This window comes from Rhinichthys klamathensis, unplaced genomic scaffold (genome assembly GCF_029890125.1).
Source record: "Rhinichthys klamathensis goyatoka isolate OS25496 unplaced genomic scaffold, OSU_Roscu_1.1 h1tg000181l_1, whole genome shotgun sequence".
NCBI classification, from domain to species: domain Eukaryota; kingdom Metazoa; phylum Chordata; class Actinopteri; order Cypriniformes; family Leuciscidae; genus Rhinichthys; species Rhinichthys klamathensis.
Window position 1 is genome coordinate 676,255 of NW_026606709.1, and position 14,384 is coordinate 690,638.

At 38.9% G+C, this 14,384-nt stretch overlaps 2 protein-coding genes across 3 annotated transcripts; both read left to right on the forward strand.

Moving 5' to 3' along the window:
- The first annotated feature begins 510 nt into the window (after positions 1 to 510).
- On the forward strand, positions 511 to 8,014 carry znf143b (zinc finger protein 143b). 2 transcript variants are annotated; one of them, XM_056261178.1, is made up of 16 exons: positions 511 to 617; positions 2,169 to 2,284; positions 2,376 to 2,465; positions 2,655 to 2,750; positions 2,892 to 2,972; positions 3,274 to 3,458; positions 3,685 to 3,753; positions 3,847 to 3,963; positions 4,082 to 4,157; positions 4,242 to 4,367; positions 4,509 to 4,688; positions 4,839 to 5,066; positions 5,720 to 5,853; positions 6,239 to 6,394; positions 6,495 to 6,638; positions 7,674 to 8,014. In XM_056261178.1, exons 2-16 carry the CDS (start codon positions 2,176 to 2,178, stop codon positions 7,755 to 7,757), a joined length of 1,875 nt encoding a protein of 624 aa, XP_056117153.1. In that variant the 5' UTR covers positions 511 to 617; positions 2,169 to 2,175; the 3' UTR covers positions 7,758 to 8,014. The 2 variants fall into 2 exon arrangements, with proteins under 2 accessions (XP_056117153.1, XP_056117154.1); XM_056261179.1 differs by having other exon boundaries at positions 2,667 to 2,750.
- A 637-nt stretch (positions 8,015 to 8,651) lies between these two features.
- wee1 (WEE1 G2 checkpoint kinase) lies at positions 8,652 to 14,181 on the forward strand. The gene is made up of 10 exons (XM_056261180.1): positions 8,652 to 9,718; positions 10,178 to 10,383; positions 10,696 to 10,762; positions 11,359 to 11,531; positions 11,631 to 11,899; positions 11,998 to 12,090; positions 12,183 to 12,268; positions 12,365 to 12,535; positions 12,676 to 12,821; positions 12,966 to 14,181. The coding sequence occupies exons 1-10, from the start codon at positions 9,248 to 9,250 to the stop codon at positions 13,120 to 13,122; spliced, it is 1,839 nt and encodes a 612-aa protein (XP_056117155.1). The 5' UTR covers positions 8,652 to 9,247; the 3' UTR covers positions 13,123 to 14,181.
- Positions 14,182 to 14,384: the final 203 nt, after the last annotated feature.

Below are 14,384 nucleotides of genomic sequence, written 5' to 3' on the forward strand. Positions count from 1 at the left end.
AAAATGTTGCATAAAAAATGTAATATAAATATATGCATGATACGTCATTCAGATACAAAACTTCATAATTTCAAACTGGGTACTCCACGTTCTTCTTCAGACAAACTGAGAAAAAGTGGAGCCTTTCTACTGCACTGCATTGCCCATGCATCCTCACTCCGGCCATGACATAATGCAATTCAAAATGGCTACCAAGCCTTTTGTGACACACTGTAAAAATGTGCTGTTATAAAACCAATAAAACCACTGGTCAAGTTATGGCGTTCGAAGAAATGTACATAAAACCCGCGGCATCTATCCGCCCAATGAACATATTGTGCCCAGACGCTGCTGTGCTAGATTTGCTTATTCACGCTTGAACAATAAACCCCACAGACGCGAATGGCGTCCCTAAGGTGCCCCTGAACATGAATTTCTGGGAGCACGAGTTCGCATGGACTAGCGTTCAGCAAATGGGAGCGCGTCAACAGCCTCCTTCAGCCAATTGCATATACGTATTACGGATCAGTTGGAGGAATTCTGCCGTAATTCAGGTTCTGGGGTTGAATTTTCTGCATAGCGTTTCCTGCCCTGGTGCATGGTGGTCGAACGAAGGGATTGTTGGAAAATTTTCGGAGGTTAGTATATAAATGTGTTTTTACCCAGTGTGCCTTATTTCCTCAGACGCCGCTTAGCCGGAAAGTGCGGCTGTGGAAGTGTGGTGGAAGTCAAAGTGGGATGCAAAACGAAATAAAATAGTGAAAATGCATTGGAAGCGGTGTTTTATTTATTAAAGGCAGTTGGACGCAGGGTTGTAATCGGTTGAAACATTGTAACGTTCCGATTGTGATTGTCAATTTACCGTAGCAACGAACTCAATATGGGCTAACGGCTGATTGTTTATGTTAAACGCCTTTATAAAGGACAGTAATTGCTTTGCGTTAGTTTGGGAAATGGGGTTAGGTATATGAATCTCAACGGCGATTATGTTATGGAAACGTTAGAAAACAGTCAAACTAAAACGCGAGCTTTATTGTAGCATATTTGCTAACATGTGAGGACGAGTTAGCATGACAGATGTCCTGTCAACTAATAAAACTAAAAACTTGTGAGCAACTTTACCCGGGCTGCCTTTTCATTCCCGCCATTTTTCGTAATTTTCTAATTCTTTTTGTACTCTTACGTGTTATTTACAGAGATATGTACGTAGCTATTTGGCTAAAATGGACATTAGCAATGAAATGCCCGCGTTAGCACATACTTGAATTCGATACACGTGCATTAAACAACATTTTCATTATTGCACCATTTGAGAAATATACTCTTTGCAGAATGCTAAGCAATATATTCTGCGCCAAGCCGTTTTTAATATTTATTCCATACAATAACTACTGTCTAGTATTTATGTTACTAGTACTTGTCAAATTATTATTATTATTTTTAAATATTACTTAAATAGTGTCTAGTAATGTTCTATTGTTACTGGTGTGGTGCAAATTACAATTTTTTTTTTGCCATTGAATCTTTTGGGGATCTGTCGTTCACCTAATCACCTCTTACTAGTATGTACACTAGTTGTTGCTGTAATCTGTTCCAATTTTCCCAGCACTATTGAATAGACACTAGAGTCTAAACCAGTTATCATGCTACAAGTTTCATGTTTAATATTACTAGAAACAATTTTAAATGAAACAAATTAGGCCTACTTGGGGAATAGTTGATATCTGAATAACAGATTCACTGTCACTACTTGATTGGTTACTAGTATTTATAATACATTTATGTAATGATTAAATGAAGTATATTTAAAAAGTACTAGGACAAAAATATATGCTGGTTTTAGGAAATGCATGTACAGTTCTGAACAATATAGTACGGTAGGGGTCATGTTCACTATGACTTTATTTAAATATGTAGAAATCTTTTAAAATGAGGTCATACAGAAAGGGTAACTATAACAAATGTAATATCCTGTCATTTTTTTCAATGTGTTTTTGCAGTTTGTAAACTGAATATTGCTAAATTATAATACATTTAGGGACAAAAAAAAATTAGTTCATGCACTGTCTAAATTTTGTAAAATGACAGGAGTACTTCAAAACCCACCATGACAATAAATCATCACAGGCCTTTGATTGCCTCTGGGGTTTAACACAAAATCATTGATGGTTATTGGTTGGTTTGTACAGGCTGATCATGCTCTTAGCCCAGGTGAATCGAGACACCCAGGGCATGGAGTTTCACAGCGTGGACGGGGACCCGCAGCAGGTCACCCTTTGTCTGACGGAGGCAGTAACAGTTGGAGGTGAGATGGATATGTATAAAATCTCTGTAACCCTATTATAATTAGTAGATCGTGCAATGTAGACCGATAATGGTCAACTGTTACCACACAGATGACAACATGGACGGAATGGACACAGTGAGCTTGCAGGCGGTGACTTTGGTCGATGGCTCCACAGCATACATCCAACATAGCCCTAAAGGTACTGTAACCAAACATTAATGTGTACTTTTTGGCATGTTTCAGTTCTTCTTCTGATTGACCATTTCTATACAAAATGTCCAGATGTTCTGTATTTTTTTATTTCAGCTTACAACAAACATTGTGTAGTTACAAAGCATGCACAAATTTTCTTGCTCAGTCACCATCAAAATCTTACAGCATATAATAGTTTCTTTCACAGAAAACAAATTAATGGAAGGACAAGTGATTCAACTGGAGGATGGATCTGCTGCTTACGTCCAGCACCTACCAATGTCTAAAACAGGTATTTCATATGGATTTCATTCTAATGGATGCAGCTCTATGATCAGTGACTTTCTAATTGCACTATTTTGATAAAACGCAGACTACTTCTGTATTTTAAAGACCATACATTTGCCTTTATGCTTTAACATTTATTTTTCAGGTGGAGAAGGATTGAGACTAGAAGATGGGCAAGCCGTGCAACTGGAGGACGGAACGACTGCTTACATTCATGCACCCAAAGGTCTGTGTCTGAAAAACGATCTACTACTGTGTATTGTGATTACTACTTGTCACTTCTCAGACATTCTAATTCCGATTCAGCATGTTCAGTCGGTGAAAACAAGCTCCGACAGACGCCAACAGACTCCGACAGGAGTTAACTCACTGATCCAAGAAAACCCGACGAAGTGTCTGTTGCCGTCTGTCGGTGAGGTGTGAATTGGCCTTTACAGACACTAGAAGAAGAAAAAAAATCTGTTTAAATGTTAGATTCGCTATGATTATATCAAGTAAGAAAATCTCCACATCTTCAATCTTTTTAGAAACATATGATCAGGGCGGTTTACAGGCTGTTCAGCTGGAGGATGGCACCACTGCATATATTCAGCATATGCCTCCATCCAACACCATCTTGGCCATCCAAGCAGATGGTACTGTAGCAGACTTACAGACGGATGGGACAATTGATGCTGAGACCATCAGTGTGCTGGAGCAATACTCTACTAAGGTTAAGATCATTGCCCTGTCACTTATTCTGCATTCTTTTTATTTATTCTGTTTATATGGTTTAATTCACCCACTCTAACAGAAACAAACATGTATTGGAATACTAAACCGATTTAAACTTGTATATGTATTTTGTTACTCTTAAATTGTTTGTTAATTTTAAAGAAAGGGTTTATGCTTCTGTAATGTAACTACAAATCTATTTTAAAATGTGTGCCTTTTTGTAGATGGAGGCCACAGAATGTAGTACTGGGTTACTTGGTCGAGGAGACTCTGATGGCAGTGTGCATATGCAGGTACCGTCTCTATTTATCTATTTATTAAATGAGTAACTAATAAAATGAATGCTTTGCATGTTAATGAAGCTGTGCCCCACTTTGTGTACTTAGATTGTACTGCAGGGTCAAGACAGCCGGTCACCTAGAATCCAGCATGTTGGGGAAAAGGCCTTCCGATGTGAACATGAGGGATGTGGAAAACTCTATACTACTGCTCACCATCTGAAGGTGAAATTGTGCAAGAGAGAAGATTTTCTAAAAGTTTTCTGTTCAGATGTGCCCTTTGTCTCTGCTGTACTTTTTTAAAATTAATTTCTTGACCATGTTGTTTTCCAAATATTTGTAGGTGCATGAAAGATCGCATACTGGGGATAAACCATACATTTGTGAACATATAGGTTGTGGCAAAAAGTTTGCAACAGGTAAAGATTCTTTCCACAAGCATGTTTCTATTGTCCTCCAATTTTTTTGTACAAGCATTTTATTTTTATTTCCGCTTTCTTCAGGGTATGGTCTCAAGAGTCACGTCAGAACACACACTGGAGAGAAACCGTATCGCTGTCAGGAACTTAACTGCCTCAAGTCTTTCAAAACCTCTGGAGACTTACAAAAACACACAAGAACACATACAGGTGGTTTTCATATTTACCTTGCCTGCGATAAGGGTTTCATCTGACTTATAAAATTATTTTGCCATAAAAATGTTGATAAATTGAAGTTTTTGCTCTGTTTTTAAATTTGTTGTTTAAATTGCATAACATTTCGTTTTGTAGGAGAAAAACCTTTTAAATGTCCATTTGAAGGCTGTGGGAGATCTTTCACCACTTCCAACATTCGTAAAGTCCACATCCGTACTCACACAGGTGAGAGGCCTTACTACTGCTCCGAACCCAGCTGTGGAAGAGCCTTTGCAAGTGCCACCAATTACAAAAATCACATGAGGATCCACACAGGTACTTGTCTTGTCTGCTCTTAACTGCAACATATAAAAGTATCATTATAATGAAACCTGAAGACACTTTGAATTTGCATGGATTTATTTTGTATAGAAATAAGGTATAATTTCAGACCATAAGCTCAAAAGTTTGTCTCATCATCTTTAGGTGAGAAGCCTTACGTCTGCACTGTTCCTGGCTGTGACAAGCGTTTCACTGAGTACTCCAGCCTGTACAAGCACCATGTGGTTCATACGCCTTGCAAACCCTACAACTGTAACCACTGCGGAAAGACGTATAAGCAGATTTCTACATTAGCCATGCATAAACGCACAGCACACAATGACACAGAGCCAATAGAAGAGGAACAAGAAGCTTATTTTGAGCCCCCTGCAGGTCTGTTTACTTAAATCTCCAGTCACAAACAATGACTATATTTACATGTGCACCAATAATGTGATTATTTCCAATAATCAGGATTATTACTTACTTAATGCAGTAAGATGTGTACATGACATGAGCAAACCGCTTTACTCTTGTTTACATGCAATTTTCATTATTCTGATGAGAAGAATTGTGGTCATTTTAACCGTCACTATTTACATACCCCAATAAACTTACATACAGTGAGTGGGTGTGTTACTGGCCACTGTTTTAATCTACTTACGTCAAATGTAAAACATTTCTATGGATGTATTGAATTTTTTCTGTGACGGGCCTAAAAATTTCTTCATTTTTATGTTTTCAACCATCAGTATACTGCATTATATTCATGTTGCGCAACATCAACATCATCCATATGCGTGACAAGCACATGCGCACTTAGGTCAGAGTGGAATAGATGCGATTAAAGTGTTGTTTACATGCCTTTTTATTGTGATTTAAAATATGTGAATAATATTGTGTTTACATGAAGGTTTACAAGTTTAATCGCAGTATTGCTTAAATCTCATTAGAATCGCATAACGACGGTGCATGTAAATGTTAGTCAATAACCATATGATATTGATTAACTCATAATCTGAATTTTGAAATTGCACCTTTTTCAGAGGCCATTGATGAGCCTGGGTTAATGTACACTCCAACAGTGGTGGAAGATGACTCTGGGTCTGAGCAGGTGTCAGGATCAGAAGTCATGGGACAACATCATGTGGCTCTCATATCTCAGGATGGCACACAACAGGTCAGTGATGACTTGCACTGTGTCTGCACCAGACAAGATCGTTGTTGTCGTGTCGCACCACAATAGCTAGAAGCTGTCCACAATGGACGCAACTAAGTGACCGTTGCAAATCCATTTGTTCTTCATGTCAGAAATAGCGTAGGTGCTTGGAGTATGTAAGAAATAGAACGGGACATCAGTTTTCTGTCAGGAATTTGTTTCGCATCACACCATGCCACTGGTTATAATAGGTCCTATTTGCTTTTGTCGTGTCGCGCCACTCGTGTCCGGTGTAAACAGTTGGAAAATGGAAACGTGAAACATTTGTTGGTGTAGTAAAATCTATGTCAGGGTGGTGGATATGCAGTTACTTCCAGGTAAATACTTATTGTCTTTTCCCTCTTAGGTTCTGTCTCAAGCAGATATGCAAGCTATGGGAGGCACGATTACTATGGTAACACAAGAGGGAACCACCATAACCATCCCAGCACATGAAGCAATGCTTTCCTCAGGGGGAGCACATTCTGTCACTATGGTGTCTGCAGACGGTACAGAGGGACAGGTAGGTGATGTTACTAGCTGGTTTCCTACCTAGGGACTCCATTACTTTGCTAAATACACAAATAAGTTGAGCTAATTTGTAAACTTTATTTGTGTTTTAGGTGGCTATTGTGACGCCAGATCTATCTGCATACCAGACAGAAGAAGGGGAGCTTGTGCAGGATCACGAACAGCATGTGGTTTCCACAAGACCACACCCAGTCACGCTGCTAGCTACCTCTAACGGCACACACATTGCTGTGCAGGTATAGAACATATACACACGCGTTATGGAATCTTACTCTCACAGACAGTGTTACATTAACACACAAAGTTAGGAGCGGTCACAGAGCTTAAATCATGTGTTTACTTTGCCTGTTAATAAATAATAAAATCTCCAGTTAATGCTGTAAACCTTTAAGCCACTTTTAGGGTGGGAACATGCAGATATTTCCAAAAGACTGTTTGTTGGTGGTTGTAACCTTTCCATTGAGAGTGCTTTTAGGATGTGTGTTAAAGATGTACGTCTCTCAACCGAATTAGTATTGTGGACTGTCTAACGTTTGGAAGCATTTTAAATGAAATGCACTACGCCTCTCAGCATGATATAAGTAATTTTAAGATAAGCCAGATCAAATGTATTTAATATTATATTTTATATTTAATTATATTAGAAATTATATTTCTTAAAAAAAAAAAAAACACCAAAGCTAGAGTAATTTTTTTAAATGATTTTATGTGCATCTAAAAATATCTCAATGCCTTTTTTTTTTGTCTCAAGATGCACACCAGTAATGTTTTTTTCTAAGGCATATTTATAAAAGTTACTTAAATGTCCTAATTGAACTAAGGCCTAATCCTGGCTTAGTCTAAGCCCTGTCTGTGGAACCAGGCCATAATCTTTTTTTTTTTTTAATCCTGGCTTCCAAATAATACTATTTAATGAAGCACCGATTCCAGCTCTTGGTGTGTAATAATAGCTGAAATCAGTTGCAGATAATGATCTAATAATTATGATTAGTGATTGTATCACTTGTTTTTTTTGCACTAATGGAGAACTAACTGACCAACCTAGTCCAATCAACCTTGTTGACTGGTTTGCCATTCACTCCTGATTAATGAGCCTTTATTGCCAACAAAGGGGCAATGTGTCACTCTGTAGAAAAGGGGAGGGTCACTCTGTGTTTGGTGGGTGGTGCCATTGTGCATTGCAAGATGGACAATTTTGAAATTATTTGTTGCACTACAATTGCAAACAGTTTAGTTGTATTAAATTGAATTTCAACTTTTCCCCCTATCAGCTCAGTGATCAGCCCTCTCTAGAAGAAGCCATCAGAATAGCATCAAGAATACAGCAAGGAGAAACTCCTGGCATGGACGATTAACTCGCATTGTACAACACAATGAACTAAACATCTCAAGGGTGTGTGTGTGTATGTAAGTCTGGGTATTGAAAACCTGTCAAGCATCATTGTTTTTTCTAATGCAGACATCATGAATGCAATATATCAAGAAGATATTTTTGTGTGGATATGTACATAACTGTTTTAAAAGTAGAGTTTTTCTGTATATATTTGATTATGCTATTTTTTTGCAAACTGTTAAGAAAAGGTCTACAAATATATTGATGAAAAAAAAAGATTTAATTGTATTGTATTCTTTGACATCATACAGTAAAATGAGTCTTTCAGCTTAAAAAAGAAACAACTGGTGGAATTCACTTCATATTTACCATATAAATTCTAGAGACTACCCAAACATGGTATCTAGTAATTTCAGTATTGTGATTGAGGGTTTTATGTACTGAGTTGTCATGAACAATACTGGAAATTCCCATTAATATGGTGTGCAAAACATCATTAGCCTAACAGGCTATTTAAGTGATTGCTATTGTTAACTGATTTCCAGTGAATTCCACTGGAGAAGCTCTGCCATCAAAACAAAACCATGTGGCTAATTTACACCACCATAAAAACACTAACAAAATGGTTAATTTAATCAAATATAATTCCATGCAATTAATGTAACGTGTTCCTGTGTGTGTCACCTAGAACGGAAGACAATGTGCCATAGTGAAAGCTCACTAAAACATTCGTCTGATCAACTCCATGATCAAACGAGACCATTTCGTAGATGAAAGAAGAGCATTCGCGCCAAATTGAGGTCACAGTCAGTGGGCATTTCAGGGGAGGGGCTTACTGACGTAGCACTTACAGAACCTCCTATCTTTTAAACTTTGGAAGTCGTCGCTCATTGGTGTGTATCACGTCACATGACCAACGGTCGCGGGAAGGCTTTGACCACGCGTGTTGGTGGGAGGAGTAGCTCACCATTCAAACTAGTTTTGTAAACATTATTGTGTTAAACGATACTATTTTGGGTGTTTTGACATGTTTTGAGAAGTTTACCTTTTATTTCGGCGTCTTAAATATCGCGTAATTACTTTTAGGAATTTATTTTTTCTAGTTCTTTCTAAATCAGTTGGAAGTTTGTGGAGCAGCCATTTTTTCAGTCGAAACTCCGCCGTGGACGCTTGTTTTATACGATTTCAACGTCGTTATCAGCTTCGATATGCGTCTAAACTGAACTTGTTTGGACTTGTCACGGAGATATCAGTCGTCAAAAGGAGATATTTTCTCGGACAATCTGTTGCAGTTTTCCTCCTGGAACATCGCATCGCCGTTTTTGGGACTGTTCATCAGCGCTCCGGTTGTTGCATTGCACGAGCAGCATTAGATATGTTTATCTAAATTAAGTTACATAATCTCTGCCTGATTTTCCAGCCGGTTGGGCTGGTTTTTATACTCTTACACAACTTGCGTTGTGTGTTTTTAAGTTTGATCTTTTTACGTAAACTGAATATTTGCCTGGAAAGATGAGTTTCGGCCCACGGAGGCACGGCAAGTCTCCAAATCTTAAACCCGTTCGCCAGAAGTTGCAGTTTTCGGCAAGTGATGGTGAAGAGGACAGCATCGAAGACGCAAACAACAGCACCGGGGCCGAGTCGGGCTTCACGGAGCTGGACTCCCCGGTGTCCGTGCGGCGCAACAGCGATAAGAGGCCGGAGGACCTGGGCAGCAGCAGCCCGCTTAGCCGAACCAGAGACGACGACGAGTCCTGGGACGAGGAGGGATTTGGCTCACCGTCTCGCGCGAAACAAACTTTTTACATGAAAGGCTCTCCATCGCCAAGGAAAAGTCCCCAGGCTTACGACAGTTCACCCGAGAGGAGTTACATTCATGATGACATGGAAGGATCCAGCTCCCCTGTCCCGGACTGTCCTGATACACCACCCCATAAAACCTTCAGAAAACTCCGTCTGTTTGATACCCCTCACACCCCAAAGGTTTGTTTTCATGTTAACTTAATCACGATTTATTTTTTAAATTTAACATCGGTTCTACTCAAATACTTAACGCAAGAGAATATTTTGTTGTTTACATTTGTATAATTATTTCTCCTCTGCCATTGTTAATATTCAAAAAGCAAATTAAGTACCGTTAGTTATGATTTGAAAAAACAGTCCAGCCTTTAACGTTAGCTACTAGGTGGATGAGTTCACCTAGTGACACAGATATTGGACTTGCTGTACAAAGTTGCGTAACCGCTTGAGTGAATCAGTCTATTGATACTAGCACATCATTACATCATTTAAAATTGTGCAGTGTTCCGTTCCCCCCCTGTTTTCTTTCTTTTTGACTGTGTCGGTTTGTTTTGAATTTTACTGTGCTGTAGTCTTTGCTTTAGGAATGTGGTTTAAAACTTTAAATACGTTTTAAAATGAGTATTAATTCTGCATCTGCAGAGCTTGTTGTCAAAGGCCAGGACGATGGGATCGACGAACCGGAGAGTCGCCCTGTTTAAGAATGTGGATTCCACGAGCAAAGCCTGTCTGGACGGAAGACGAAACCAGACACCTCTAGTAAACATCAACCCCTTCACCCCGGACTCCATTCTGGTGCAGTCCTCGACAATACAAAGAAACAACAGGAAACGATCACACTGGAATGAGTATGTTGATCATAATGCACTTAAAATGTCTTTTCTAGCTTTTCCTCGTTTAAAAAAAAACGAGTTAACCTACTACAGGAGGTTAACTGACTGCTGTGAAGTAGTTTTAATAGAATGATAGACTATGCCGATACTGGACAGGTGTGGCACAGGTTGCAGGGCCGTTCGTTAAATCCGTTTACTAATTCTGTTACGAGACAAAAAGTTTGGCGAGGAACCAGCTCCTCGTGTTCGCTCCATCTACACGCCATGTGCTTAGTCAGGCCTCTCTGCTGCCTCCTAGCGTTCTAACAATGTCTTTTCATTCTGTAGCTCCTGTGGAGAGGACATGGATGCAAGTGACGCTGAAATAGAAGAGGAGCTGATTCCGCCCCCAAAGGTATTTTTTTTTTTAATTAATTGTAGCTGCGAGTTATTAGGAGTTATACTCTTAAATAGGTTGCTTTTTATCCAATGAAGCACAGAAATAAATTTTGCCAGAAACCGAAATGAACTGAAACTGGAATATTGAATAGAAGGTGGGGTTTTACTTTAGCGCACCTCCTCTCCATCCCTTGCTCATAGCTGACTGACGGTTGGAGGGGTGTGGTCAAGGTTTTTTCGACCCACTGATGTCATCTGAGAAGGAACGAGTTTTTTCAGATTTTGAATATAGATTACCGTGACAAACTATTTTTTCTGTGTATTAATGTTACGGATTAATTGTTCACCACAAGACTAGTAATGTAATGTCCGCTAACAAAGTAAATGGGGTCAATTTTGATTTCATGATGACTTTAAACTTAGGACTTTTCATTTTCTCTTTGTCAAAGATCCTCTTACTGGATTTTAAAGTAACAGTTTCTGGTCAGTTTCAGTCTGGATTTTCAACAATAACACTTTTTTTGGTGCATCCCTACTTTAATCTCTTGAATATCTAGTTTGATAAGTACTGCTGTATTTTTTCTGCCCTAATAAAAACTGATTTTCCCACAGAGGATCACAATGATGGAGAATAACATGATGTCCAGATATGCATCTGAATTCCATGAGCTGGAGAAGATTGGCTCTGGAGAGTTTGGTTCTGTTTTCAAATGCGTCAAGAGGTTGGACGGGTGTATCTACGCAATCAAACGTTCTAAAAAGCCCCTGGCAGGCTCTGTGGACGAGTAAGTGCTCCTTTATGAATGCGTTTTCAACAACACTGACTATATTGAATGGATGTTCTTATTGTTTTCTAATTATTTCTGTGATTTATCTCCCAAAAGGCAAAATGCACTTCGTGAGGTATATGCACATGCAGTTCTTGGACAGCACCCCCATGTTGTGAGGTATTACTCTGCTTGGGCAGAAGATGACCACATGCTGATTCAGAATGAGTACTGCAATGGTGGAACCCTGTCTGATGTCATCGCTGAGAACAACCGACGCATACACTTCCTGTCTGAGCTGGAGTTAAAGGATCTGCTACTGCAAGTCTCTCGTGGACTGAAGTACATTCACTCTACAGCACTTGTTCACATGGATATCAAGCCAAGTATGTATTTGATCATTACAGCCCTTTAGCCTAAAATATCTTGTTGATGCATTGTTAAATTGTCATTTAATTATGCTTTAATTTTGGATTTTTTTCAGGCAATATATTCATTTCACGCAAACCTGTTCCAAGTGTAGAGGAATTTGAAGATGAAGAAGATGGGCCCACCACAAGTGTGGTGTACAAAATAGGTAAGATGCTGAAATTACATGCCTATATGATTGTTTAATACAGACATGGCTTAATGAAGTGGACAAGATTTTAACAATCTCTTCTGATTCAGGTGATCTAGGTCATGTTACAACGGTTACCAATCCACAAGTTGAAGAAGGTGACAGCAGATACCTGGCAAATGAAGTTCTTCAGGAGGTAAACGCTTTTCTTTTTTATTATTCTTAAGAATTCCTGGCAGGTCACAATCTTCTGTGAAATATCATGTACTAATTTAGCTGTTCTTACCCACAGGACTACAGTAACCTGAAAAAAGCCGACATATTTGCCCTTGCTCTGACTGTAGTCAGTGCCTCTGGAGCAGAGCCCCTTCCCACCAATGGAGAAAAATGGCACAAAATCCGACAGGGCATTCTGCCCCATATTCCACAAGTGCTTTCTCAGGAATTTTTAAGCTTGTTGAAGGTAATGTTTCTTCTATAAACTAGTCCTAAATATAAGTAATTCTAAAAAACAAAATCTGTAGTGCCTCTACATTTTTTTTTGGCAGAACTGTTGAATGGGGTCTTGAATGTTTGATTAAAATGTATATATCCTCCTGACAGCTTATGATCCATCCTGACCCAACACGGCGACCCTCAACCACTGACCTAGTCAGACATCCCGTTCTTCTGACTGCTTCCAGAATGAGTGCTGACCAGCTGCGTGTAGAGCTCAACGCTGAGAAATTCAAGAACGCACTTTTGCAGAAGTATGTGATATATTCTTTCATAAAAATAAAATAAAAGGCAAATTCCGGGCATTAAGAAGTCTTTCACTTGTTATAAACATACTAAATCCTACTGGTGGAAACTACTACTTTGGATTGAATTAATTTTCGGTTTTTGTTTCTCAGGGAGCTAAAGAAAGCTCAGATGGCAAAGGCTGCAGCAGAGGAGAGGGTTCTGTCCACGGATCGCGTTCTTACACGTTCCACAGTCCAATCCAGCTCGAGAGCTTCTCGACTCATCGGAAAGAAGATGAACCGCTCTGTTAGCCTCACAATTTACTGAGTTGAACTCCAGACAAAGGAGATGACCAATCCTGAGTGAGAACTACAGTGGTGCTTATAAAAAGATTGTGCACTGCACACAGACAGTTTTGTCTGTAGCCAGAAGGATGACGCAGACTGTCCTGTGACTTATAGTGCTTACACTGTTTGACACAAGTACCATGGTCTATACTGAAGCTTGGGTCCTTCTGCATTGTTTTGGCAATAGCCTTTGAGAAAGGTAATGCAGATCTGCCGTATCAATTAGGTTTGCCATTTCAGAATCTCTTGACAGAATTGCCTTTATAATGGACACATTTTTAGTATAGATCTGTCTTCCTAATCCTTGCTTTAAGTTCCATAGGTAAGAGTCAAAATGGTCTCCCTGCACTTGCTTTCTCAAAGCTGCAGTGTGCTCTTTACCAAATTGGAGATGTGTGCCCCTATTGAGCCCTGATATGTGAATGTACCAGATCGAAGATTTGTGCACCTTACTGCCTGTGAAAAATGCCTGTTGGGTCACAGAACTTGGGGGTTGAGTTAGATTGCCATTAAAATGAGCACTTTGGAGGCAATGGTGAGCTTGCCACAGAAAGCCTGCTGCTATTCATGTTCGTCTGTATCCTGTTAGGGTTGGAAGATTTTTTTCTTCTTCTTTAAATAACTTTTAAATCATTTTATTCTTTCAAACAAGCAATATTTCAAAAAGATCATCATCATCATTAAAGTGTCTGTGCTCCAGTGACCTTTTTTTGCAGTTACATTCATCCGTTTCTTTGCTTTGTTCAATCTTGTCAAATCTTGAATTTAACCATGTGACAAATGTATGCTTAAAACTGGAAGCAAATGATTTAAATGTACATATTGTATGCCATTCAAATCTCCAACCCTATTTTTGTAGCATTAAAACAATCTGTCCAGTTCATCTTATGTCTTTAGTTAATAATGTATAGTTTTGACTTATGTGCTACATAAACTACATTGATAGGGTACTGTTTAGATACTTTGGTTTTGTTAATCCTCAACTTCATTTTGTCTGTAAATATGTTCATTTTAATAAACTGTTTTCACCTAAACGCGACTAGTTTGCTTTATTTGAACTTTAACAGTTAACTTACATTTGAAACAATGTTTGTAATTAAACCTTCACATTCTGAAGGCGCTAGAACAGGCAGATTACCGTTTCTATGGTTACGCTCAGGCGAACCCAACTGCCTTTCGTGAATATCGCATTTTGCGGGTACTAAAATGTTTGGAAATGTCGTCGAAAAACGTATTATATAT